The sequence below is a fragment of the Siphateles boraxobius genome, unplaced genomic scaffold (genome assembly GCF_051911475.1).
Source record: "Siphateles boraxobius isolate OS27281-9 unplaced genomic scaffold, OSU_SipBor_1 13, whole genome shotgun sequence".
Taxonomy (NCBI): domain Eukaryota; kingdom Metazoa; phylum Chordata; class Actinopteri; order Cypriniformes; family Leuciscidae; genus Siphateles; species Siphateles boraxobius.
The window spans coordinates 31393862-31419251 of NW_027508733.1; the positions used below are offsets into that span (position 1 = coordinate 31393862).

The window sequence follows — 25390 nt, forward strand, 5'->3', positions numbered from 1 at the left end:
AATTATGTGAGCATGACACAATCTCACTGCTGTGGATTTGAAATGGTTTTGAAAATTATATATATTTCATATCTATTCATGCTCAATGCTGTTCTGCAGACTGTCTAAGGAAATTGACATTTAATAAAAGAACATCTGGATTCCTAAATGTCATTTCATTTGTTTTCTCTCCATGTGAAAGCCATCAGTGACCTTTTCCTAATGCATGTGATTTTTGCTGCAATTGCAAACTGTTGTTAAGTTCCCCGCAATTGGTTCAAGCTACAGTCATCATTTGATGAAAGCCTTTCATGGTCCTTCAGGACGAACAAAGCATTCTGCACATTAAAGCTCATTTTCTTAGTTTAAAGAGAAAAATCCAGTAAAAAGCTAAAAGCTAACAGAAGACGCTGAGCATTAGCTGTATTATCAGTGCTGTTTGGAAAGTACTATTTCCAGTAGAGGTTAGGCCACTTAACAACAATGAACCAGACACACAATCAGAAATCTGTAATGGAGTGTGAACTTCAGTGTGAAGGTACTAGAAATTGCGTATATAAGAGCATATATATTTACTCTTTCCCCGTCATTGGTGGAATTTAGCATCTTTACATGTTTTCACTGTTTTACGGCGAGGGGCGCAATTACACAACTTATGTAAGAGTACAGAATCAAAACACTCAATAAAGTATTAAAGCTGCAGTAGGTAACTTTTGTAAACAAATATTTGTTAAAACTGTCATTATGTCCTGACAGTAGAATATGAAACAGATAATCTGTGAAAAATCAAGCTCCTCTGGCTCCTCCCTGTGGTCCTATTGCCATTTGCAGAAATACACCGCTCCCCGTCAGAAACAACCAATCAGAGCCAGGAGGAATGTCTTAGTAGTGTCAATCACGCTCGTGTATGCGCTGATCACCCCTCTCTCATTTCGTTCATTCAACGAACGAAATGACTCGGAAAAAGCTTTGTTCATTTTGAACGAGTCTTTTTCGGAGTCATTTCGTTCATTCAACGAACGAAACGACTCGAAAAAAGATTTGTTCATTTTGATGAACGAGTTCGAACAGGATCACGAACGTGCATTACAGAACAGAGCAAGGCGAGCATTTGTGCTTATAAAACTTAAAGTTTTTTATTTATTTTTGAAATGACCGATCGTTTCGCTAGATAAGACCCTTATTCACCGTCTGGTATCGTTTAAAGCCCTTTGAAGCTGCACTGAAACTGTCATTTGGTCATTGAAACGTTTGTGTCCTGAGCATTCACGGCAGGCTCCGCTGTGGAGGGAGGAGCTGTGGAGGGAGGGCTGTAGCGCAGCAGAGAGCAAGGGACCTGTAAGTTGTGCTTGTTCAAATTTTCAGGCTAAGTCAACATTTTCTCAAAACTCCCTACTGCAGCTTTAAGCATATGCACATAGTCTTTAAAAAAAGTGATTTTCTCAGCTTTTTGTTTAAAAATGTAGCTTTTTAAATGAAACTTACACACATTCAAGTGTTGATAAAAAAAAAAGAATGCATGAAAGTTTTTTGTGAAAATTATCAAAAATGCTAGCGGTGGCTAGTCAACTTTTTAAAAAACGCTGGCGGGGAAAGAGGTAAACTTTATGGAGGTTCTAATCAATATAGCAGAATATTTTAACTTGAATATCATGCAAATAGTATGCAAATTTTGGTAACTTTATTTTGATGGTCCCTTTTGAGCATTCTGTTTACTATAAGTAACTTTGCAACTACATATCAACTAACTCTCATTAGATTATTAGTGGACTATCTGCTTCATATCTGCAAACTCTTTATTGTGATGGTCCTACAACAGACACTCTACTGACTATAAGTAACTTTGCAACTACATGTCAACTCATTCTAACCCTAACCCTACCAGTCTACTAATACTCTATCAATACTCTAATGAGAGATAGTAGACATGAAGGTGCAATGTTAATTATAGACAACAGAATGTGTTAAAGGGACCATCAAAATAAAGTGAAACCCACATTTTTCGTAATAAAGTATAAAGATGAAAACAAAACCTTCAGCTGTCTAGCTCTGAAATGAACATGGATCTAGAATGGATCTCTACAATTTCTTGTATTTTTCAGTGCAAATATGGTCAAAGGGATATTTTTTACCTGACATTCTAGAAATCGCTCATTTAAGCTGTCTTTGATCATTTTTCTCTTCATGTAGTTACTGTTTTTCATTTTAAAAAGCAGTTTGTACCATTAATCCTGGAGTGTATATATGGGTCAAAATTATTATTATTTACTGCATTACACTTCATTGCACTGGTAATTTAATTTTCTTCATTTTCCATCAATATAATATACTGTATGTACTAATGTAATTTAAGTGTGTTAATATAATATGAATACTATAAAATATTAATCAAAATTTTATTTTACACTTTAAAAATATGTTGTTTATTATAAAATAAATAAAGGTTCATTTTTAAAAAATTCACCAAAATAAATGTTTTCATATTTGACCCACATATGCACTTTATGGTACGTCAGTTGTATATGCGTTCCAGGGTTAATTTAAACTCATTTGTCATTGTCAAACATGTTAATGTAAGCAATGTTTTCTGCTCCAGAGAGCAACCAATTTCATTGACCTATAGAGGCTGTCCACTGGTTACAGGTACACTCAAAGAACTATTTGAGAAAAAGACCCCAGTAATCTAATGTGTCAAAACAGATATCAGTATAAACTCATACATTCCTCAGGAGATTCAGGGATAAAGCTGCTCCGCATTTTACTGTATGTCTCAATTGCAACCTCTGAGCATTCAAACCTGACCTTCTCCTGAGTTAGATTATTGTTCATTTGAGTTCAACTGTTTGGGTAAAATGCTAAGGTTTTCTAAATGTTGTTTCTCAAGGAACTCATCTGACTTAAAAAAAAAACCTAAATGAGCTAATCTTAATCGAAATCACTTTATATTATGTGGTATAATGTTGATTACCAAATTTTTTCTATTTCCACTACTTTTCTTATTAATAGCTAGAATCTGATACTTAGAATGTAAATGAATGACGCCAATCTGTTAACATAAAACAACTCACTGTTTTAATGAGTAGCAAAACCAAAAAAACGCACATGGGAGTGGAAAGTTCAACGCGGGATCTAATGATGGCACGCAAACTTAAGAATGCAGACGCAGCCGGATCATTTCCATAATGACCAACATAATCTACCAAGATCAGCGCAAACTAGCATCTGGATTAAGACATGCTTTTTGGGGGGCTGTAAATAATGGTGCAAATACCAGTATATTGACTAGAGAAAATCTAAGTAGATCATCTTGCATGATTCCTTTAAATACTCTCCTCCCATAAATGTTGCGCCTGAAAGGGAAAATCCTACAAATTTGTCCCTGAGCAAGACACTTAACCCCTAGTTGCTCCAGAGGCGTGCGAAATCTGAAATATAGCAATTGTAAGTCGCTTTGGATAAAAGCGTCAGCTAAATGAATAAATGTAAATGTACAAATGCATATGTAGCCGCAAAAATAACTGCCTTTTCTGTGCTAATTTTTCAATGCGTGTCTTTAGTAAATCCTGACAACAGTTTTTTAATGCCAAAAGAAGGTTTGCGCTGGACGAAGCTGTTAGTATAGTAAACAATGAAGGAGTCTAATTTATTTTTTTGGTATTCAAATGTTGTTGTTTGCACTTAACTTTTATTGAATCCTGGACATACACAGAACTCGAACGCAAGAAGGCAGCAAAAGTATCATGATAATGCAATGCAGCTTTCCTTTTGTTACATGTAACACGGCCAATTTTGTATCATATCAGAGTGATTCAAACATATTCTGACTTTGCACTCATATCCATCCTTGAAAACTGAAGAAAAACAAGAAAAACCTCCGGGAAAAATAACCTCTCAGTGGGGTTTCCTGGTAACCGCCTTTAATCAAAGCTGTTTGCCCAGGATGTTCAGTTTGCGGTTTAAACCTGGCTAACATCCAGAGGTGAAGGCAAACATTACGGATAGTAAGACTGCTCAACCTCTGTAAATATTACACTCCAGATCTTTTATTTGAAAGCCCTTGACAGAGGGGAAGAAGACGAGGACAATAGGGGCCTGAGAGGGAAAGATGAGCAACAAATTGTGGGATCTGAGAGACTGCAACTAGCCACACTGGTTTTCTTTTGTTAGTCCTCATCCTTCTATGTCTGACTGACTGTTTACTGAGGGATATTAAATGTTAGCAAAGGCAAAACACATTCATCAGAGCTCAAAGACGGCGAAGAAACAGTAAACAGAGAGAAAATGTCTTAGCATGAGAATGAATTTTTTTAATTGTAACATATTTTTTATGTGATATTAAACATTTCTCATTCTTTACATTTATATTTGTTAGCTTATATTTCGTAATGCGGTAGCTTAGCATACCATTAACTATGTTTTTACGCGAGATTCAACATACAACAGCATTTTAGGAACATCAAACTGAAACCAGCTTCACATTACAACCTCGGGTGTGCATTAATTTTCAATAATTCAATAGACCGCCATAAATAATTTCTCACGTCACCACTTGCGCTACAACTAGGCGAATGTCTAACTTAAGCACATCTGGTGTGACCGGCCAGTGAACTGCAAGAAGTCGTTCATTTAGCCATTATTGCTTAGTTTTTCAAGAAACACCTTCAAAGAAAAGTTCTTTGAAAATGAAACACTGTTCACTGTGAAATGGCCTCATGTTTATTGGCCATTATGTTACCATGTAGAAGAATCATTCAGCGTAATGACTCCCTCAAGACCAACAACATATTTGATAGCAAGCAACACAGATCTTTGTCTGCTGTAATGTGCAAAACGCCTCTTTAATAATGTTGTGCAAAACGTCTCTTTGATAACGTCACGCTAAACGGCTCTTTGATATCATCACGCTAAACATCACTGCTAGCACTACAAAACTATATGCATTTAAATATCACCTAACTAGATTCTCAAAGATTGTCATTAGCATGTTGCTAAGCTAACAATGAGATACTCTAATAAATAGCATCATAAACACAGCACACAAAACTCCTCTTATTTACAAAGGATGTGCTGTTTGTGATGCTGAATTTGACTAAAACAAAATATTAATTCCCTCAGTTTCGAAAGAAATGCAATTAATTGTACTAAATGTGCACCTAGACTTTACTACGAAACGTAACAGTACGTTTTAAAAAACAATATTAATGAAAAAAAAGACACTTAATTGTACTTAAAGAGAGTCCACTTTGGTGACGCATTGTTGTAGTGCACTTATTATGCTTTAAACTTATAAAAAATAAAAAACTATATGTATGTAAATAAAACAAAGATTATTGGAGTATGTTATACAAGAAAATACTATTTCAGAATTTCTAATTCAAAATTTCACAATTAATGCATTTACTTGCTGTTTCTCTGTAATTGTTCATGAAATGTACTTGCAATTTGTGAGTGAAAATTGTTTCTACACCAAATGTTTTTTCAGTGTACTTATTGTGCCATAAAATGTATTTTAAAATGTGCTTTTGATTGGCAGCTCACTAGGTTTTGAAACGCAGCTCTTCACGCCACGGTGTCCTGTCAAATTTAGAAAATTCCTGAAGTGGAAGAGACAGGAATGACATGAATAATTCGTATTTTCTTTTCATCGTCATTAGTTCGTAACATAAACACAGATAAGTTCACACCCGGTTAGTACAAATAAAAAATGTTGCTACCCACAGTGACAGGATTGCGGAAAAATCTACTTATTAATTTGAAACGAATCATAATTAGCAATCACCCCTGTTATTTCCTCTCTTAAGTAACTGTGGTAATTAATTGTGCGTGGAGAATGCCAGCATGGTGCCAATTAGCAATGAATCTTTGAGTATTAGGAGGCTATTACTTGTTTTAATTAACTAGATCTTGCTTTGTTTAAGTGCACTCCACAAAATGTCCAAACAAGGAACGAGAAATGCAAAAAAATTGATTTCTATCATGACCCATATTATCATAAACCAATATTCCTGAGGTTCACCATTCAGAGTGCCTCCGAAGGAAAAAGACGTTGTGAATTTAATTTATAATAGTAGACATCTTCCCCTAAAGGCATGTGTGGGTGGGTGGGGGTGTTCGCAGGCAGATTGACTGAACGCGCCACATCCATATGGTAACTCTCTAATGAGGCAACGTGTGAAATGGCATGAACAAACAACCAAATAACAAGCAAACACAGCTGTCTCTGACTATTTGTTCACACCCATTATGCCTCTTTCTGTACTCCCACACATTCCTACATATTTCCCATTTTGACCCACTGGCCCTGACTTTTCCAACTGTTTCTGTATTCAACAACGAAAACTCTTCACAGCTAACTAACCTAAGCTCTTATCGAGAAGTGAAGTCAGTATACAAAGAGTTTTGTTTAACATCTCAAAGGTGTTTTGGTGAAAATTCATTGGTAGAAGCTAGCCGAATTAACCAGATTATTGTCAATTGTCTATGTTAAGCGCTCTGAGAATTAACTTTTAAAAGCGCTATACCAAATTAAAGTTATTATTATTATTATTATTATTATACATTTCAAATACAATAGAATTAAGAAATCACATACAGAGATACATATAATTTGCAATTAACATGCAATTAAGTGTTTGAACACATCACATTTAAGAGTATTCCTGAGTTATTTCTGTAACAAGCACTCTTTTTAAAAGTACTAAAGTGTACTTTTTTCACAAAGGTTGATTCCAATTGAGATTGGCATTATCATGTTAGCTAAGCTAACAATGGGATACGCTAATAAACATAGCATAATAAACACATAGCACATAAAAACATTGGGTAAACTATCTTTTTGACCCAATGCCCCAGAGTGTAAAGACTTTACCAACTGTATCTGTATTCAAATATAAAAACTCTTCGCCTAAGCACAGTTAACTAACCTAAGCTCGTCCAGGAAGTCATTATACCAAGTGCTTTGTTTAACATGTCAAAGGTGTTTAGACACAAATTTATTTGGTAGAAGCTTTCCAATAGCCATTCCATGCTTTTTCCATCTCAAGCATTTCCTGATGGATTCCTGATAAGGAAATAGTCACTTACAGTCTAGAGAGAGCTGGATTTTTCAGGAACAGGAGCTCTGGGAGTTGATGGAGACGGTTTCGGTTGAGACGCCTGAGGGAAGCACAAAGACATACAGCTCACAATTCAGGAAACCTAGTTTAAAGATTACTTACTAATTGTCCCAACATGATGTAGCTTTCAAGGAAATCATTTTGAGCCAGTTTCTAATTAGTTACACAAATTGTAATGTTGACTGTATTTGTCAACCCTGTTACCAAAGATATTGTAAAGTCATTTAAAAAAAACTTAATTTATGGTAAACCAAAAGCCAACTTTAGACCAAACGACATTTTTTACCTGGTTACCAATAAATATATATATATATATAAATATATAAGGATAAATTTAAAAATGACAGTGATTCATTTTACACATACACCACTGGGGATTCTGGGAGCCAATTTCAACATAACCTGAAGGTTAAATGCTATAATTTTAATATCAAAGCCTTTGAAACAGAATATTGTATTATAGAGAGAATGAAAATATGTGACTTTCAAACTCACAGTCTGTCCAATTCCTTCAGATCACTGAAGGCTCCTCTATCAATAGAGACAATCTGGTTGTCCATGAGGTGCCTGTATAGATTGTAATGCATAGTGAAAGTTAAAAAGATAAATAATATTCAGTTCATAGTGGAGGATGGGGGAGAGTAAAGAAAGGCCACATATTCCATCCACTAACAGCATACAAACTGCAATTGAAATACAATAAAACCGTTTGCTTGTTAATTGTTGTTTACATGTTAAATGTGCTCTTGTCTGCTTCCTCTTTCTCTTCGTGGCATTTATAAATGTCTATTTAAACATTTGAACCTCTATAAATTAGAAAATACAACAGAAATAAGATTGATGTAAAAAATAAAGCTCACAAAATCCGGAGGTGTTTAAGGCCGGCAAAGTCATCCTTGCCGATATGTGTGAGGTTGTTTGTGTTCAAGTCCCTTTAAAAGCAAAAAGAAAGAGAAATTGTTAATCGCAAACAAAATATTAATTGTAACTCTTGTTTTAAATAACCACATCAATGAGTTAATGAATATACTGCAATTAAAAAGGTCAGAAATCTCTTTACAGTGTGCTTAAAAGTCATACAACACACATAGTGAATGGAAACTTTGTGCACCCTTCTTATGCAGTATATATTATGTTATATATATTAATTATAGGCCTATCCAGGTAACACGCTTATGTGTTAAGAAAGTTTTGATAATGTTATTCAACAATATTTCTGAAAGTCCTCTGAATGTTCAAAATGTCCAGGTTTTATCTTTTTTTTTTCTCTGTCAACTAAGAATTTATACAAGTCTGTTTAAAATGTTAGTTGAATAATTGTCTTGACATTTTTGACCGTTCAAAAAAAAAAGGGAAAAAAATCATAAATGGAAGTGAAAAGAGGGCAATAATTTTAGATTTTTTATAATTCAGTTTGCGCATTTCAAAAGGAGATCTTATTAATATCTCAATAATTTGTCCCTGACAGCCATGAGAGTAATATCTCTACTCTGTTTGGACACCAGCGCACGGGCTTGAATAAATATAAACCTTAAGAAATAGAAATAAAATCCATAAAATGCTATAATTTGTGCATGCAAAGGAGGGTTACGCTCATTGTTAAGAGGTGAACGCTGACAGACTGCCCCTTTTGTAGTGGAAATATACATTTGCACACACATGTACACTGGTGTCAGCTGGGACACGGGCTGTAATGGCACTATTGTGGAAAAGAGCCCAGGTGTGACCAATCAGGGCAGTGAATAAGGTGACTCCTTTAATCCTTTAATTAGTCCAGCATCTGCGGCCAACACTGGGACCATTAACGTGGAAAATTGGACACAAAAGCAGCTTGATCTCTTCATCTGCTATACATCCCTACACTTTCTTTGAGTGCTTGAAAAAGAAGCTAATAGCTTGTCACAGATGTACATAGCCAGTAGATGTTAATTTCCATCAGCACAGTCGTGTGGTGATAAAGAGTACACGTAATTCATGCATCTACAGTGGTTCATTATGAAGCTTTAGTAATCTTGAGAAAATGTGTTAGGAAAATAAGCATTAATTTGACCCCAAAAAAAAAACTGTTTTCTTTTTAGATATTTAATTAACAAGTAACTGTGAGATGGATTGGACTTTTTTCTCAGGGAAACAGATCTGAAATATTACTGTAAACCATTTTAGAACAATTAACAGTTTTACAAGTTTAAAGGCTAGAGTAGATTTAAATATCTTTTGTCCAGATAATTACTGACGACAATCGGGTCTTCAAAGTCAAATTTGTTGTTGTGTTACAGAAAAACAGTTTTGATTATTAAAATGGTAATTTATGGTCATTTGTGGCAAATAAAAAAATATTTAAATTCACAATGGCAGAAAATCTAGTCAGAATGAATCCTAGTGGAGAACACAGGTATTGAACTTTTTAGTAGAAAAATGGAAATTATATATTTATAAAAAATAATATTGTCAACCAAGAAATTACATTATTTTTACATCATGGCAAGACAAGTACATGAACTTCTGAATTTTTGCACAAATTGTAGTGTTGACTGCATCAAGTTCAACCATGTTACTCAAGTTCTCTAACCAATGAATGACCAAAAATCCAGCCACAAACTAGTTAAGATCATTGAAACAATATATTAATTAAGGCTAAATCTTCAACCCTGTTATTGAAACCCTGTTACCCACCCTGTTACGCACCTTCAGAATTCGGCCCCTAACAATCAGCCATACTTCAGATTCAACCTCTTATTTTATTTCATTTTTAGGACTTTATTTTAACTAAGATCTAATAAGTGACAGTTTTGTTTAGGTTACATTTTCAACCATGATACCCATTCTGGCATATGTCACTACACACCTTCAGAGTTCGGCCCCTAAAAATTTGCCATATTTCGGATTCAACATCTTATGAACAGCCAAGTATACATATAGAATGCATTTAATTAATTGGACTTTATTTCTCTAGAAATCAACATTGGTTCCAAACTAGCAAAGATCCATTTAGTAACAGTTTAATTTAGGTTACATTTTCAACCTTGTTACCCATTCCAGCATATGTAACAACAACACATCTTCAGAGATCGACCCCTAACAATAAGCCATACTTCAGATTCAACCTCTTATTTTGTTTAAGTTATTTGACTTTATTTGAACTAAGATCTACTAAAGTCACAGTTTAATTTAGGTTACATTTTCAACCGTTACTCATTCCGGCATATTTAACTACGCACCTTCAGAGTTCGACCCCTGACAATCAGCCATACTTCAGATTTAACCTCTTATTTTAGATAAGTATATTTATTTATTTAAGTTGACATTATTTTAACTCAGATCTACTAAGTGACAGTTTCATTTAGGTAACATTTTCAACCCTGTTACCCATTCCGGCATACGTAACTACGCAACCTTCAGAGTTCGGCCCCAAAAAATCAATTCTGATTCGATCTCCTATGAACAACTAGGCTTACACTGATCTCTTTTACATAACATTTGAGATATAAGATCCCATTACCTAGATAATCTAATCAGTCAGTTTACATTTACTTTCAATTCATTTAATTTGAAAGGCAAAAACAGCTTGAACACAGATATCCTGGCCGTTCTGAACTCTATTATTGGCCAGTGATATCATGTTGAGCACTGCTACCCTCAGCAAGCTTTTGCCCTCCTTCACGAAGCGCACCCCCCCCCACCCCCCCTCCTTCCCTCGCTCCCTCCCTCCAGTCAACTCAAATAACAGTGCCATTCTTTACCACTGCAGGGGCAAAGCTCAGGGGACCATGGGGATATTATTTGGCTTGTGCAGTCTCCTTGATAAATGACTCTCTTTGCTACACATCGCCTAGGGAATGTCCTCCTCATTATAGAGCTGCTGGCTTCTATCAATATTGCTTTCACTGCTAATTGTTCAACAGGATTGAACACATTGAACCTTATCTAAATGCCTTTTCATTGTTTATTGCGGCATGTTCCTGAATTGTCTGTTGGTCTTGAAACATCATTCCAGTTGAGGAAACAGTGCTAGTGTTAAGGTGCAGTCACTTTTACTGTGTTTAGCACATTTTTACGGGTAAAACTCAGTCAAATCCAGTGATCTGGAATTTCCCATGAGAGCAAAAGATTCCCCCATGTGGATTTCACAACTTGTTCAAGTTGCCGGCGCGGATTAGCCCCGTTGTCCAACAGAAACCTGCTTGGTTTGAAAGTAACTTCTGTGTGAGCTGTGATTTGTATATCATATTTTTTTTTTTGCCTGCAAAATTTGAATGAAATTTAGCAAATGTGACCTCACCTTTATGCTCAGAAGTAGTCATGTCCAATGAACAAATTTTTCCACTGATTCAGATATTTTTAATTAATCAGATTCTAATTCACAAGACCAGCCTGGGGTGTGTTTACCAAAAGCATCGTTAGCCAACTATGTTCGCAAGTTCCGTCGTTATCAGCATAGTTCAAGAGTCTGTGTTTCCTGAAACCATCGTTCCAATGAACATTCGGAAACAGCATTGCAAAGTTGTGTGTTTGGAACAACAGATCTCGACCTGTGTTTAGAAGCAGAGTTTCTTGTTTGCATGACATGTGGACTCAATAAATCCTTATCTTGAGCAAAATAAGCAAGCTGACGTTCAGTACGATCTATATCTTTTATTTAGAATGATACAAATTCATTATTATATAGTTATTCAGGTCTTTTAGTTTGTCAAGAGATTTAAAGCGCCATTTTTGAAGAGTGTGAATGTGCAGATGTACTCTAGTACGTTAGAACAAGCCTATGATTGAATCTGGAACAAAAAAAATTTAGAAAAAGGTGAAATAGTCCTCAGATGCCATATTCATAATTTATAGCACAAAATCTAGTATTAATTCGATCTCAAACTGATTCACTTCAATTAGTTATTACTCCAACATCCGTGAAATCATTAACTATTGTAGTCGAACAACCACTTTTCGACAATACGGTTTCGGAAAACAATCAGTTACTTGATTTCTTCAACGATGCATCGTGCTATGGTAGTTACGTTGTTGTACGGGAAACGCACCACAGATTCTTTCGTGAAGAGGATTTGGTTTCTTTGGTTCACCTTAGTGACCAAATGCGGCATTCAACAAAGTTATTTTATGATTTTAGAAGACTTACCGAAGTCATATGCTACTTTTATGATACTTTAAATGAATAGTTCACCCAAAAATAAAAAATTCTGTCATCATTTTCTGGAAGTCGGATGATTGTCAATACCTGTTTGGTTTTGCTTTTTCTGCAGAATGTTTTTTATTTTTGTCTGTGTTATAAATTGGGACCCAAAATTTTGAAGCTCCATAAAGGACATAAAGGAAGTGTAAAAGTAATCCTGCCTGTCACGTGACTGAATGCCATTACCAAAGTACCAATGCTTGATGTCACTAAAATGCTGCCATTTTTGATTTGGGGCTCTGAATATGTGAGTTCATCAATGTTTTGATTCGATTCGTGAATTAATAACTACTTATGTTTGCTGTATTTAAAATACAAAGTGAATCAGAAGACTGCAATTAAAGTCCTATTGTTCACTTTTACGCTACCTTTTTGGAGCATGACATTTTTGGACCCCATTGACTTCCATTGTATCGACAGAAACAGCTGAGAGATTCTTCAAATATCTTCTTTTATTTTGCACAGAAGAAAGAAAGTCAAACTGGTTTGGAAGGACATGACAGAATCTTTTTTTCCTTTAAGTGTTAAATTTGCAATATGAAGCATACTGCATAACACAATAATCTCAGAAAGTAAACATTTGATACATCTCAATATGATCTGAAAGCATGATTGAGGAAGACGATAACCGGAACTACATCCTCTAAATCAATGGACATTATGTCCTGTAGTATCAGTTACATTTCACATGTTTTGATGGACACGCTCTGACACGAGATACTCTAACCTCTGAGACACACAAACATGCTCATATACCAAGCCGGTGCATAATTTAAGGACTGATACTGTAAACAAATCCAGAATGCTACAACTGTGCTCGTTTGTCTGTTGTTACTGACATAATGTCAGTAAATGGATTTTTCTCAGTGTAAACAGTGCATTTCTGGACTTCCTAAGCACATCATGCAAATCTTACTGAGTTTACGTTTATTAAGTGGTCATGACAGGAGTTGAAAGATTGGACATAATTTTGCACAGACAAGGTTAGCAGTGATTTTTATCATATTCACATGAATAATCTAAAAGTCCTGCAACTACATTTAATAGTATATATTTGTTATATATATAGTATATATAATTGTTATATTAGCTCAGTTTCAGTTTTTATTTAAAAGCTTCGATTTTATGTGATTTTGTCATTTAAAAAAAATATTTTTAGCTTTATTTAATTTTTAATTCTGTTTTTGTTTTAGTAAATTTGGCACTTCAACTTATTTTATTTAAGTTAGTTGCAAAGGCAAAATGTGGCATTTTTAATTTTTACAACTTTTTATAACTAATATATTTATAATTTGCTTTATTTCAATTACTGAAAACTATTTTAATGGTTATTAAACGGTTACTAACTATTATTGCTGATATCTGATATTAAACATTGATATTAAAGAAAAACATATATATATATATATATATATATATATATATATATATATATATATATATATACATATATATGTGTGTGTGTGTATATATATGTATGTGTGTGTATATCCATTTTTCATACTGTCATGCCTAAATTCACTTGTAGTTATTGATTTAGTTTACGCACACACACACACACACACACACACACACACACACACACACACACACACACACACACACACACACACACACACACACACACATATGTATATGTGTGTGTGTGTGTGTGTGTGTGTGTGTGTGTGTGTGTGTGTGTGTGTGTGTGTGTGTGCGTGCGTGTGTGTGTGTGTGTGTGTGTGTGTGTAAATTAAATCAATAACTGCAAGTGAATTTAGGCATGAAAAATGGATATTATTTTTAGATTGGCTAAAGATAGCATTTAACTATGTTATTAAATTATTATTGTGTTTATAAGATTAACTATAAGGAGAGTCATGTGACAAAAAATATACTATAACCTAAATATAATATACTATAATTATCCACTAATACAGCTACAGCTATATACAGCTGATAACAAAAATCTTTAATACAGCTGAGCAGCAAGATGAAATTATTTTCTGTAGTATTTTCCATAAAGCTTGACTTGTTTTGAACCCAAAACTTTTCTTGAGTTGTCAGATGCAACATTTGGAGTATCTTAGACCTAAAATAACACCAGATGTGCTTTACTGATTCATTATGTTATGAATCAGCACATGAAATAAAAATGCCATCCTAGACAAATCATGAATTCATAAACATGCACATGCATTAGTGACGTACAATGACACAGGCACAACCAACACAAACGTCCCACTGTCATGATACTCACAGTCTTTCTGTGCCCTTTGGGATATTTCGTGGCACGTTTCTGAATGCGAGGCCATGGCAGTCCACAGTGGTGCCCGTGCAGGAACAGTGAGGAGGACACGCTCCCGAGTGACCCGCGAGAAGAAGGGCGCTCAACAAACCCCAAACACACAAACCACAGCCGGGAACCAGCAGTTCAGCGCTCAGACTGCCAGTCCTGACCAGCATCTTCAAACCAAAGCCCAAAGACGCGGGTCTGAACCTCTACTGGAGCTGTAAATGCCCAAACATAAACTACAGGACAAGCACCAGCTCTTAAATCAATCACGAGGGAAGAAACATAAGTGGAGATAACAGAGCACAGATCCCTCAGGAACAAGATCACTTGTTATTTTCTTCTCTCTGGGCTGTTTTCTGTCTGGTCTTTGTGCCGCGGCTGTCTTTCTTCAGTGGTTCCCCCTCTCTCTCTCTCTCTCTCTCTCTCTCTCTCTCTCCTTCTTTCCTCCAGGGTAGAGCTCTGGAAAAAAAGACAGACTCGTACAATCTCCTACACGCGTCCTCCCTCATTCACACACAGGAATCATCCATCAAAGGACCTACAAATCACAGCTTCTGACTCCTCCCCGTCAATATTACACCCTGCAACGGTTTCCAACGGTCACACACACACACACACACACAGACAAACACACACAAATATACAAACAAACTCTCACACACACACATAGAGAGAGAGAGACACACACACACACACACACAGACAAACACACACAAATATACAAACAAACTCTCACACACACACATAGAGAGAGAGACACACACACACACGCACACACATATACAAACACATTCTCACACACACAGAGAGAGAGAGAGACACACAGAGACAGATTCACACACACACACACGCTCACTCAGGCGCACGCACACACACAGTCCCAGTTTTGGGAGTCCTGCAGTTCAGAACGATGGTGATCCTCTGGGTAATTACGCTCTGCTGGTCTGGATGAGGAAGAGGAGGAAGAAGAGGCTGCAGAAACACAAGAACAAAAAGACTTTGCAGAATTACATTCTTTAGATACAAATATATTGCAAATATATTGCCCATATATATATATATATATATATATATATATATATATACACAAAGTTTTATATAGTTATATAGTTGAAGGATCATGTGACAGTGAAGACTGGAGTAATGATGCTGATCACCGTAATAAATTCTTGATCACAGGATTAAATTGCATTTTAAATAAATTCAAATTAAAATGGCTATTTTAAATTGTAATAATATTTCACAAGATTTCTGTTTTTACTGTAAGAATAGTTTTATTTGTAATTAACACAATTTAATAAATCGTATATGACCTGATATATATATGGGCCATTCCACCGAATGGCTGGCATTTGCTTGTTGTAACTCTTCAAAATTAAACTTTATTATTTAACTTTTTCCATCACTGAATCTAATACTACACATATTTAACTATACAAAATGTGTACTGGTCAATCTCAGATGACTTTATTTAAATTAGTTGAAGGTTTCTAAGCAGAAGATGGATGCATGTTTCGTCAGTTCTGTTACCAAAACTAAAGTGCCATTTAAAAAGCATGTATAAAAACATGTCAATTCACTCATTTGTTTCCCCCTTTAATAAAGTGTTTATTTTAAAGAAATGGTTGGTTACATGTTCAAATAATTTAGATTTGTGACTAAAAAAATCACTATAAGAATAAATATATACATATATATATATATGAAGGAAAGTTGAATTACATTAAAAAAAGGCAAAGCAAGTTTTTAATTTTAAAGATGACCCAATCCACAAATTTAAATATAACAGGAATGAACATTGGGTAACACTGGGTAACAGAAGGAACACTGGGTAAAAGGAATGAACATTGGGTAACAGGAACGAACGCTGGGTAACAGGAATAAACACTGGGTAACAGGAAGGAACAATGGGTAAAAAGACCGAACACTGGGTAACAAGAAAGAATACTTGGTATAAGGATAAAACACTGGGCAAAAGGAACAAACACTAGGTAACAGGAATGAATACTTGGTAACAAGAATGAAAACTTGGTAACAAGAATGAACAATGGGGAAAAAGGAACAAACACTGGGTAAAAGGAACAAACACTGGGTAACAGGAATGAATACTTGGTAACAAGAATGAAAACTTAGTAACAAGAATGAACACTTGGTAACAAGAATGAACACTGGGTAAAAGGAACAAACACTGGGTAAAAGGAACAAACACTGGGTAACAGGAATGAATACTTGGTAACAAGAATGAAAACTTGGTGACAAGGATGAACACTTGGTAACAAGAATGAAAACTTGGTAACAAGGATGAACACTTGGTAACAAGAATGAAAACTTGGTAACAAGGATGAACACTTGGTAACAAGAATGAAAACATGAATGAACACTTGGTAAAAGAAATGAACGCTGGGTGACAGGAACAAACACTGGGTAACAGGAATGAAGGCTGGGTAGCAGGAACGAACACTTGGTAATAAGGATGAACACTTGGTAACAAGAATGAAAACTTGGTAACAAGGATGAACACTTGGTAACAAGAATGAAAATTTGGTAACAAGGATGAACACTTGGTAACAATAATGAAAACAATAATGAACACTTGGTAAAAGGAATGAATGCTGGGTGAAAGGATCAAACGCTAGGTAACAGGAACGAACGCTAGGTAACAGGAACGAACGCTGGGTAACAGGGACGAACGCTGGGTAACAGGAATGAACGCTGGGTAACTGGAACGAACACTTGGTAACAAGAAAGTAGGGCTGGACGATTTTGGCTAAAATCATAATTGCGATTAATCGAACAAGTTACCTCGATTACGATTATTGAACGATTATTTTAAAAAAAATCTTTCTCATGTGTCACTGGCAAGGCTTATACTGTAAATATGTTCACGGTTATTTTTTTGAATGAAAGAATGCATAATCCTATCTTTGTGATTCTAAAATAAGGAAACACACATATAGCTTTTAATGCTTACTTATTAAATATTTCAAACAATTGAATCAAACAAAGCACACAATGCTTGAAATAAAAACGTCTAATAAAAAAGTAATTAAGTTTTAATGTAAAAAGAAAGTTTCCTCAAAATGTAGAAAATAGTTCTTTTTGTAAACAAAATAAATTATTGTAAATATTGCCATCTTAAAAGTAAAATATAACTTGTATAAAACTAAAAAAACTAATCCTTTTCATATTGTGTAGCATTTGTAAATGCTTGTGTTATCGAAACCTGCTTTGTGGAGTGGAGGCACGTGTTGCTGGGCGTTTGTCAGTCTCTCTCTTTTTTCGCGTGTTTCTTTGGTAGAAGCGGCGCCTGTTGCTGAGTTGACTCAGTGTTTGAGTTCCCTTTCACACAGAGATTCCGGAAAATACATGGATAAAGTGGCCCGGGATTTGACCCGGGTTCGTTTGACTTTGGTTCATTCACACTGCCAGTGATTTTCCGGAATCAAGAGAGTGCGTTCACACAGACACACACAACCCGCAAAGACACGTGAGATGTCCCAGCGGCGTCTATAGTTTGCTTATGAGCTGCGATTTCTCTCGAGAAACTACGCTTGTGCATTTTTTTCTCTGATCGATCATAAACTAGCGCATTACGAACCGTTTCACGCTGGCGAACGATCCCGGCCTACCGCCATCATTACGACACGGCATTGATTATGGCATTTGTTCACACAGCGCGCGTTCCGGGACTGAACACGGCAATGTTACGACTCCCGGGTCGTGTTTGCGTTCACACAGAAGGTGTTTGTTCTGGCAATTTCCCGGGATCAACGCGCTGTGTGTAAATTCAAATTCACGTCAAATTCACGCCTGCCGCGTCTAGTTATACGCGTGTACACTTTGAATCCATTCGCGCTTCAAGAGCGAAATTGACGCGCGTAAAAAACAAAAGTTTGAAGCGAAATTTACGCGTCACGCGCGTCGGAGGCGAAATCTGTTGGCGGCCATCTTTTTACAAGACGGCTAATGTTGATCGAGCATTCATCGAGAGAGTCACCGCTCTGTATTTGCTCTGGAGAGCAGAACAGCGGCGTAGGGATCATCGTCGCCGTATTTGGGTCCACCAGACCCTTCGGAGTTGAACCCAGTTTGGCGAATTTCACCATTTGCTCCTGGAGCTGCACCTGGATGACGGCCGCTTTCAGCGGTACTTCCGGCTGTCCCGCGCCCAGTTTGATGACTGTTGTCACGCATCGGAGCGAGGATCACCCTCGCCCTCACACACCTAATCTATCGTTTATTTTTGTTTTGATGATAAATGGAGCCAGCCTAGGCTACTACAAAAGTGATTAAACTGTCCTGTGATTTTTTTCCCTCACACAACACTGTCCAGACACGAACTATGTTCTTGCACTAAAGTACTAGGCTATGTTGGTTCTCTTTACATTAGAATAATAATAATGTTTCATATAATCTAGATTAGATATGGAATAAATACCATACAAAATTAATGTCTCATATATTAAAATCAAGTTTTTATGTGATAACATATTTACTTCACCACGTGACAGCAGCAAGCTGGCTCCTGATTGGTTAACGCGGCGCGAATTGACGCAGAAGTTCAGATTTTTCAACTCGGGCGGCAGACTGGAATTCGCGTCAAACGCGTGAATGCACAAAATGCACCATTCTCGCGTAACGCACCAGACGCTCAATTCGCGCGAACTTGACGCGCGAATGAGGCGTATTCGCGTCTACCGCGCTCCACGCCTAATTCGCGCCGCAGGAATTTTTTACGCGCGTAACGCGTCTTTGCATTGACTTAACATTTAAATCACTCGCGCCTGACGCGCTATTCGCGTCCGGTGTGAACGCAGCATAAGGGGCTCATGTTGCTTCAATGTTGCAGACTGGACGGGGCGGAGTTACGTGACTACACACGCGGTAATATGTTTTAAGGGGAAAGTACATTAACATACAGTGGACGGAAATATTAATAGGATTAAAAAAACGAAATAACCGACATGGTAAAATTACGTCGGTTATAGGCTCTGAATTTCGGTTTCGATTATTTTTCGATTAATCATCCAGCCCTACACTGGGTAACAGGAATGAACACTGGGTAACAGGAACGAACACTGGGTAACAGGAACGAACACTGGGTACAAACACTGGGTAACAGGAATGAACACTGGGCAACAGGAATGAACACTGGGTAACAGGAATGAACACTGGGTAAAAGGAACAAACACTGGGTAACAGGAACAAACACTGGGTACAAACACTGAATAACAGGAACGAACACTGGGTAACAGGAAGGAACAATTAATAACAGGAATGAACACTTGGTAACAAGAACGAACACTGAGTAAAAGGAACGAACACTGGGTAACAGGAATGAACGCTGGGTAACAGGAACGAACACCGGGCAACAGGAATGAACACCGGGCAAAAGGAATGAACGCTAGGTAACTGGAATGAAGGCTGGGTAACAGGAATGAAGGCTGGGTAACAGGAATGAAGGGTGGGTAACAGGAATTAACTCTCGGTAACAGGTACGCACACTGGGTAACTGGAATACACACTGGGTGACAAGAACGAACGCTGGGTAACAGGAACAAACACTTGGAAAACAAGAATGAAAACTTGGTAACAAGAATGAACACTTGGTAACAAGAATTAACACTTGGTAACAAGAATGAAAACTTGGTAAAAAGAATGAACACTTGGTAACAAGACTGAACACTTGGTAACAGGAATGAACACTGGGTAAAAGCTACGAACACTGGGTAAAACAAACGAACACTGGGTAACAGCAATGAATACTGGGTAACAGGAATGAATACTGTGTAAAAAGAATGAACACTGGGTAACAGGAAGGAACACTGGGTAATGGAAAGGAACAATTAGTAACAGGAACAAACAATTGGTAACAGGAACAAACACTTGGAAAACAAGAATGAAAACTTGGTAACAAGAATGAACACTTGGTAACAAGAATTAACACTTGGTAACAGGAATGAACACTGGGTAAAAGCTACGAACACTGGGTAAAACAAACGAACACTGGGTAACAGCAATGAATACTGGGTAACAGGAATGAATACTGTGTAACAAGAATGAACGCTGGGTAACAGGCACAAACGCTGGGTAACAGGAACAAACTCTGTGTAACAGGAATTAGCGCTTGGAAATAGGAATGAACACTTGGTAACAAGAACACTTGGTAACAAGAATGAACACTAGGTAACAGGAAGGAACACTGGGTAAAAGGAATGAACACTGGGTAAAAGGAACGAACACTGGGTAACAGCAATGAATACTGGGTAACAGGAATGAATACTGTGTAACAAGAACAAACAATTGGTAACAGGAACGAACACTGGGTAACGGGAAGGAACAATTTGTAACAGGAACAAACAATTGGTAATGGAACAAACACTTGGTAACAGGAACAAATGCTGTGTAATGGGAATTAGTGCTTGGAAAATGGAACGAACACTTGGTAACAAGAACACTTGGTAACAAGAATGAACACTTGGTAACAGGAAGGAACACTGGGTAAAAGGAACGAACACTGGGTAAAAGAAATGAACACTGGGTAACAGCAATGAATACTGGGTAACAGGAATGAATACTGTGTAACAAGAACGAACACTGTGTAACAGAAAGGAACACTGGGTAACAGGAAGGAACACTGGGTAACAGAAAGGAACAATGAGTCACAGGAACAAACAATTGGTAACAGGAACAAACAATTGGTAACAGGAACAAACGCTGGGTAACAGGAACAAACGCTGTGTAATGGGAATTAGCGACTGGAAACATGAACGAACACTTGGTAACAAGAATGAACACTTTGTAACAGGAAGGAACACTGGGTAAAAGGAACGAACACTGGGTAACAGCAATGAATACTGGGTAACAGGAATGAATACTGTGTAACAAGAACGAACACTGTGGTACAGGAAGGAACACTGGGTAACAGGAAGGAACACTGGGTAACAGGAAGGAACACTGGGTAACGGAAAGGAACAATGAGTTACAGGAACAAACAATTGGTAACAGGAACAAACGCTGGGTAACAGGAACAAACGCTGTGTAATGGGAAATAGCGACTGGAAACATGAACGAACACTTGGTAACAAGAATGAACACTTTGTAACAGGAAGGAACACTGAGTAAAAGGAACAAACACTGGGTAAAAGAAATGAACACTGGGTAACAGCAATGAATACTGGGTGACAGGAATGAATACTGTGTAACAAGAACGAACACTGTGTAACAGGAAGGAACACTGGGTAACAGGAAGGAACACTGGGTAACGGAAAGGAACAATGAGTTACAGGAACAAACAATTGGTAACAGGAACAAACGCTGGGTAACAGGCACAAACGCTGGGTAACAGGAACAAACTCTGTGTAACAGGAATTAGCGCTTGGAAATAGGAATGAACACTTGGTAACAAGAACACTTGGTAACAAGAATGAACACTAGGTAACAGGAAGGAACACTGGGTAAAAGGAATGAACACTGGGTAAAAGGAACGAACACTGGGTAACAGCAATGAATACTGGGTAATAGGAATGAATACTGTGTAACAAGAACAAACAATTGGTAACAGGAACGAACACTGGGTAACGGGAAGGAACAATTTGTAACAGGAACAAAAAATTGGTAACGGAACAAACACTTGGTAACAGGAACAAATGCTGTGTAATGGGAATTAGTGCTTGGAAAATGGAACGAACACTTGGTAACAAGAACACTTGGTAACAAGAATGAACACTTGGTAACAGGAAGGAACACTGGGTAAAAGGAACGAACACTGGGTAAAAGAAATGAACACTGGGTAACAGCAATGAATACTGGGTAACAGGAATGAATACTGTGTAACAAGAACGAACACTGTGTAACAGGAAGGAACACTGGGTAACAGGAAGGAACACTGGGTAACGGAAAGGAACAATGAGTTACAGGAACAAACAATTGGTAACAGGCACAAACGCTGGGTAACAGGAACAAACGCTGTGTAATGGGAATTAGCGACTGGAAACATGAACGAACACTTGGTAACAAGAAAGAATACTTTGTAACAGGAAGGAACACTGGGTAAAAGGAACGAACACTGGGTAACAGCAATGAATACTGGGTAACAGGAATGAATACTGAGTAACAAGAACTAACACTGAGTAACAGGAAGGAACACTGGGTAACAGGAACAAACACTGGGTAACAGCAATGAATACTGGGTAACAGGAATGAATACTGTGTAACAAGAACAAACAATGGGTAACAGGAACGAACACTGGGTAACGGGAAGGAACAATTTGTAACAGGAACAAACACTTGGTAACAAGAACGAGCAGTGGGTAACAGGAATGAACACTGGGTAACAGGTACAAACACTGAGTAACAGGAAGGAAAACGGGGTAACAGGAATGAACGCTATGTAACAGGAAGGAACACTGGGTAACAGGAATGAACGCTATGTAACAGGAAGGAACACTGGGTAACAGGAACGAACACTTGGTAACAAGAACGAACACTGAGTAACAGGAACGAACACTGAGTAACAGGAATGAACACTGGGTAACAGGAACGAACCCTGGGTAGCAGGAACGAACACTGGGTAACAGGAAAACACATTTGGTGACAGGAAGTAACACTTGGTAATAGATTGACCTTCTCAGTCTTAGTTACAGTGTCAGAAAATATACAAATGTTAAAATGAGAGGACTTACTTTTGGCCTTCTCATGGCCTGCATAAGATCCAGATGATGCAACTTCCAGTTGAAAATGTGTCTTGTGGCATGTTTAAGTTTTTTAGGGGGGGGGGGGGCAATGTGTGAGGGTAGCAGGACTGAGTAAAAACCTGTGGACACGACTAAAATGTGTATTTTAAATAACATATTGATTTCTTATGGAAAAATATTTTAATATTTAAGGCATAGATGGGATATGGAGTCACACAAACAATGCAAAAAAATAGATTTCTGAAAGATTTAATTATAGGCTATTTCATGGTAAAGGTTAGGTTGAGATAGTGGATGCATTTAACAAATGCTATTTTTGAGTGTGCTCTGTAGTTTTTATTAATGTTTTAAATACTATATTTTAAATTTGCATTTAGACTCATGTTCAGGACACTTTGATAGTAAGTGTATTTTACACTTTATTAAACAAACAATTTCGTCAATGTTTACTTATAAAAAAATAATCAATCGAGAAATATAACAAACGCATTATTACTATAACAAAATTGTTTAAGGTATCTCTATAAACTACATCTTTATAAACATTACATAGAGGCTAGTAGGCCTATGGAGGCTTGTTTCTATGGAAGCTTGTTTCCGACACTAAATAGGCTAAATAAATAAAAGCGACTTTTTTTCGCACAATTGCGAGTTTACATCTCGCAATTCTGACTTTATTTCTCACAATTGCGAGTTATAAAGTCCAATTCTATGGGGGGGGGGGGGGGCTGACTTTTTTCCTCAGAATAGTTTATATCTCACAATTCTGACTTTATGACACGCAATTGCGACTTTATATCTCACAATTCTGACTTTATATCTCGCAATTCTGACTTTATATCTCACAATTCTGACTTTATAACACGCAATTGCGACTTTATATCACACAATTCTGACTTTATATCTCGCAATTCTGACTTTATAACACGCAATTGCGACTTTATATCACGCAATTCTGACTTGATATCTCGCAATTCTGACGTTATAACACGGAATTGTGACTTTATTTCACGCAATTCTGACTTTATATCTCGCAATTCTGAGAAATAAAGTCCGAATTTTGAGATAAAATGTCGCAATTACCTTTTTTATTTTTCATTCTGTGGCGGAAACAAGCTTCCAAGGAAATAACCGATGGTGTAAAATAGTTAATTGTTCTGATACCTCACTGTTTGCATTTAGGCCACTCACCGCTCAGGGAATCTGATCATTTATCTCTGACAGCGGAAATCTTTTAGTTATCTTAAAAGTAGCCTATATTTGTGATTACTAATAATAATACAATCAAGCGACAATCGTGATACAATCACATTTCAGTCAATACAGCGCAAGTGACGGTTGTGAGTTGATCTGCATTGACCTCTAGTGGAGAGCCCTGGAACTGCGAGCACACATTAACGCACAGTCTAAGCATCATATATATACAGGTCCTTCTCAAAAAATTAGCATATTGTGATAAAGTTAATTATTTTCCATAATGTAATGATAAAAATTAAACTTTCATATATTTTAGATTCATTGCACACCAACTGAAATATTTCAGGTCTTTTATTGTTTTAATACTGATGATTTTGGCATACAGCTCATGAAAACCCAAAATTCCTATCTCAAAAAATTAGCATATTTCATCCGACCAATAAAAGAAGTGTTTTTAATACAAAAAAATTCAACCTTAAAATAATTATGTTCAGTTATGCACTCAATACTTGGTCGGGAATCCTTTTGCAGAAATGACTGCTTCAATGCGGCGTGGCATGGAGGCAATCAGCCTGTGGCACTGCTGAGGTGTTATGGAGGCCCAGGATGCTTCGATAGCGGCCTTAAGCTCATCCAGAGTGTTGGGTCTTGCGTCTCTCAACTTTCTCTTCACAATATCCCACAGATTCTCTATGGGGTTCAGGTCAGGAGAGTTGGCAGGCCAATTGAGCACAGTAATACCATGGTCAGTAAACCATTTACCAGTGGTTTTGGCACTGTGAGAAGGTGCCAGGTCGTGCTGAAAAATGAAATCTTCATCTCCATAAAGCTTTTCAGCAGATGGAAGCATGAAGTGCTCCAAAATCTCCTGATAGCTAGCTGCATTGAACCTGCCCTTGATAAAACACAGTGCACTAACACCAGCAGCTGACATGGCACCCCGGACCAT

At 37.0% G+C, this 25390-nt stretch overlaps 1 protein-coding gene across 2 annotated transcripts in view; it reads right to left on the minus strand.

The window, feature by feature from the left end:
- slit1b (slit homolog 1b (Drosophila)) overlaps positions 1-15076 on the minus strand; it is a 51468-nt gene extending 36392 nt beyond the window's left edge. The window contains exons 1-4 of one of the 2 annotated variants that reach the window (XM_077227010.1): positions 14513-15076; positions 7955-8026; positions 7590-7661; positions 7063-7134 (exon numbers count right to left, since the gene is read on the minus strand). In XM_077227010.1, coding sequence (XP_077083125.1) covers positions 7063-7134; positions 7590-7661; positions 7955-8026; positions 14513-14718 — 422 coding nt within the window. In that variant the 5' untranslated portion in view covers positions 14719-15076. The remainder of the gene's footprint in view (positions 1-7062; positions 7135-7589; positions 7662-7954; positions 8027-14512) is intronic. The other variant, XM_077227009.1, reaches the window with a different exon arrangement.
- Between the last annotated feature and the right edge of the window lie 10314 nt (positions 15077-25390).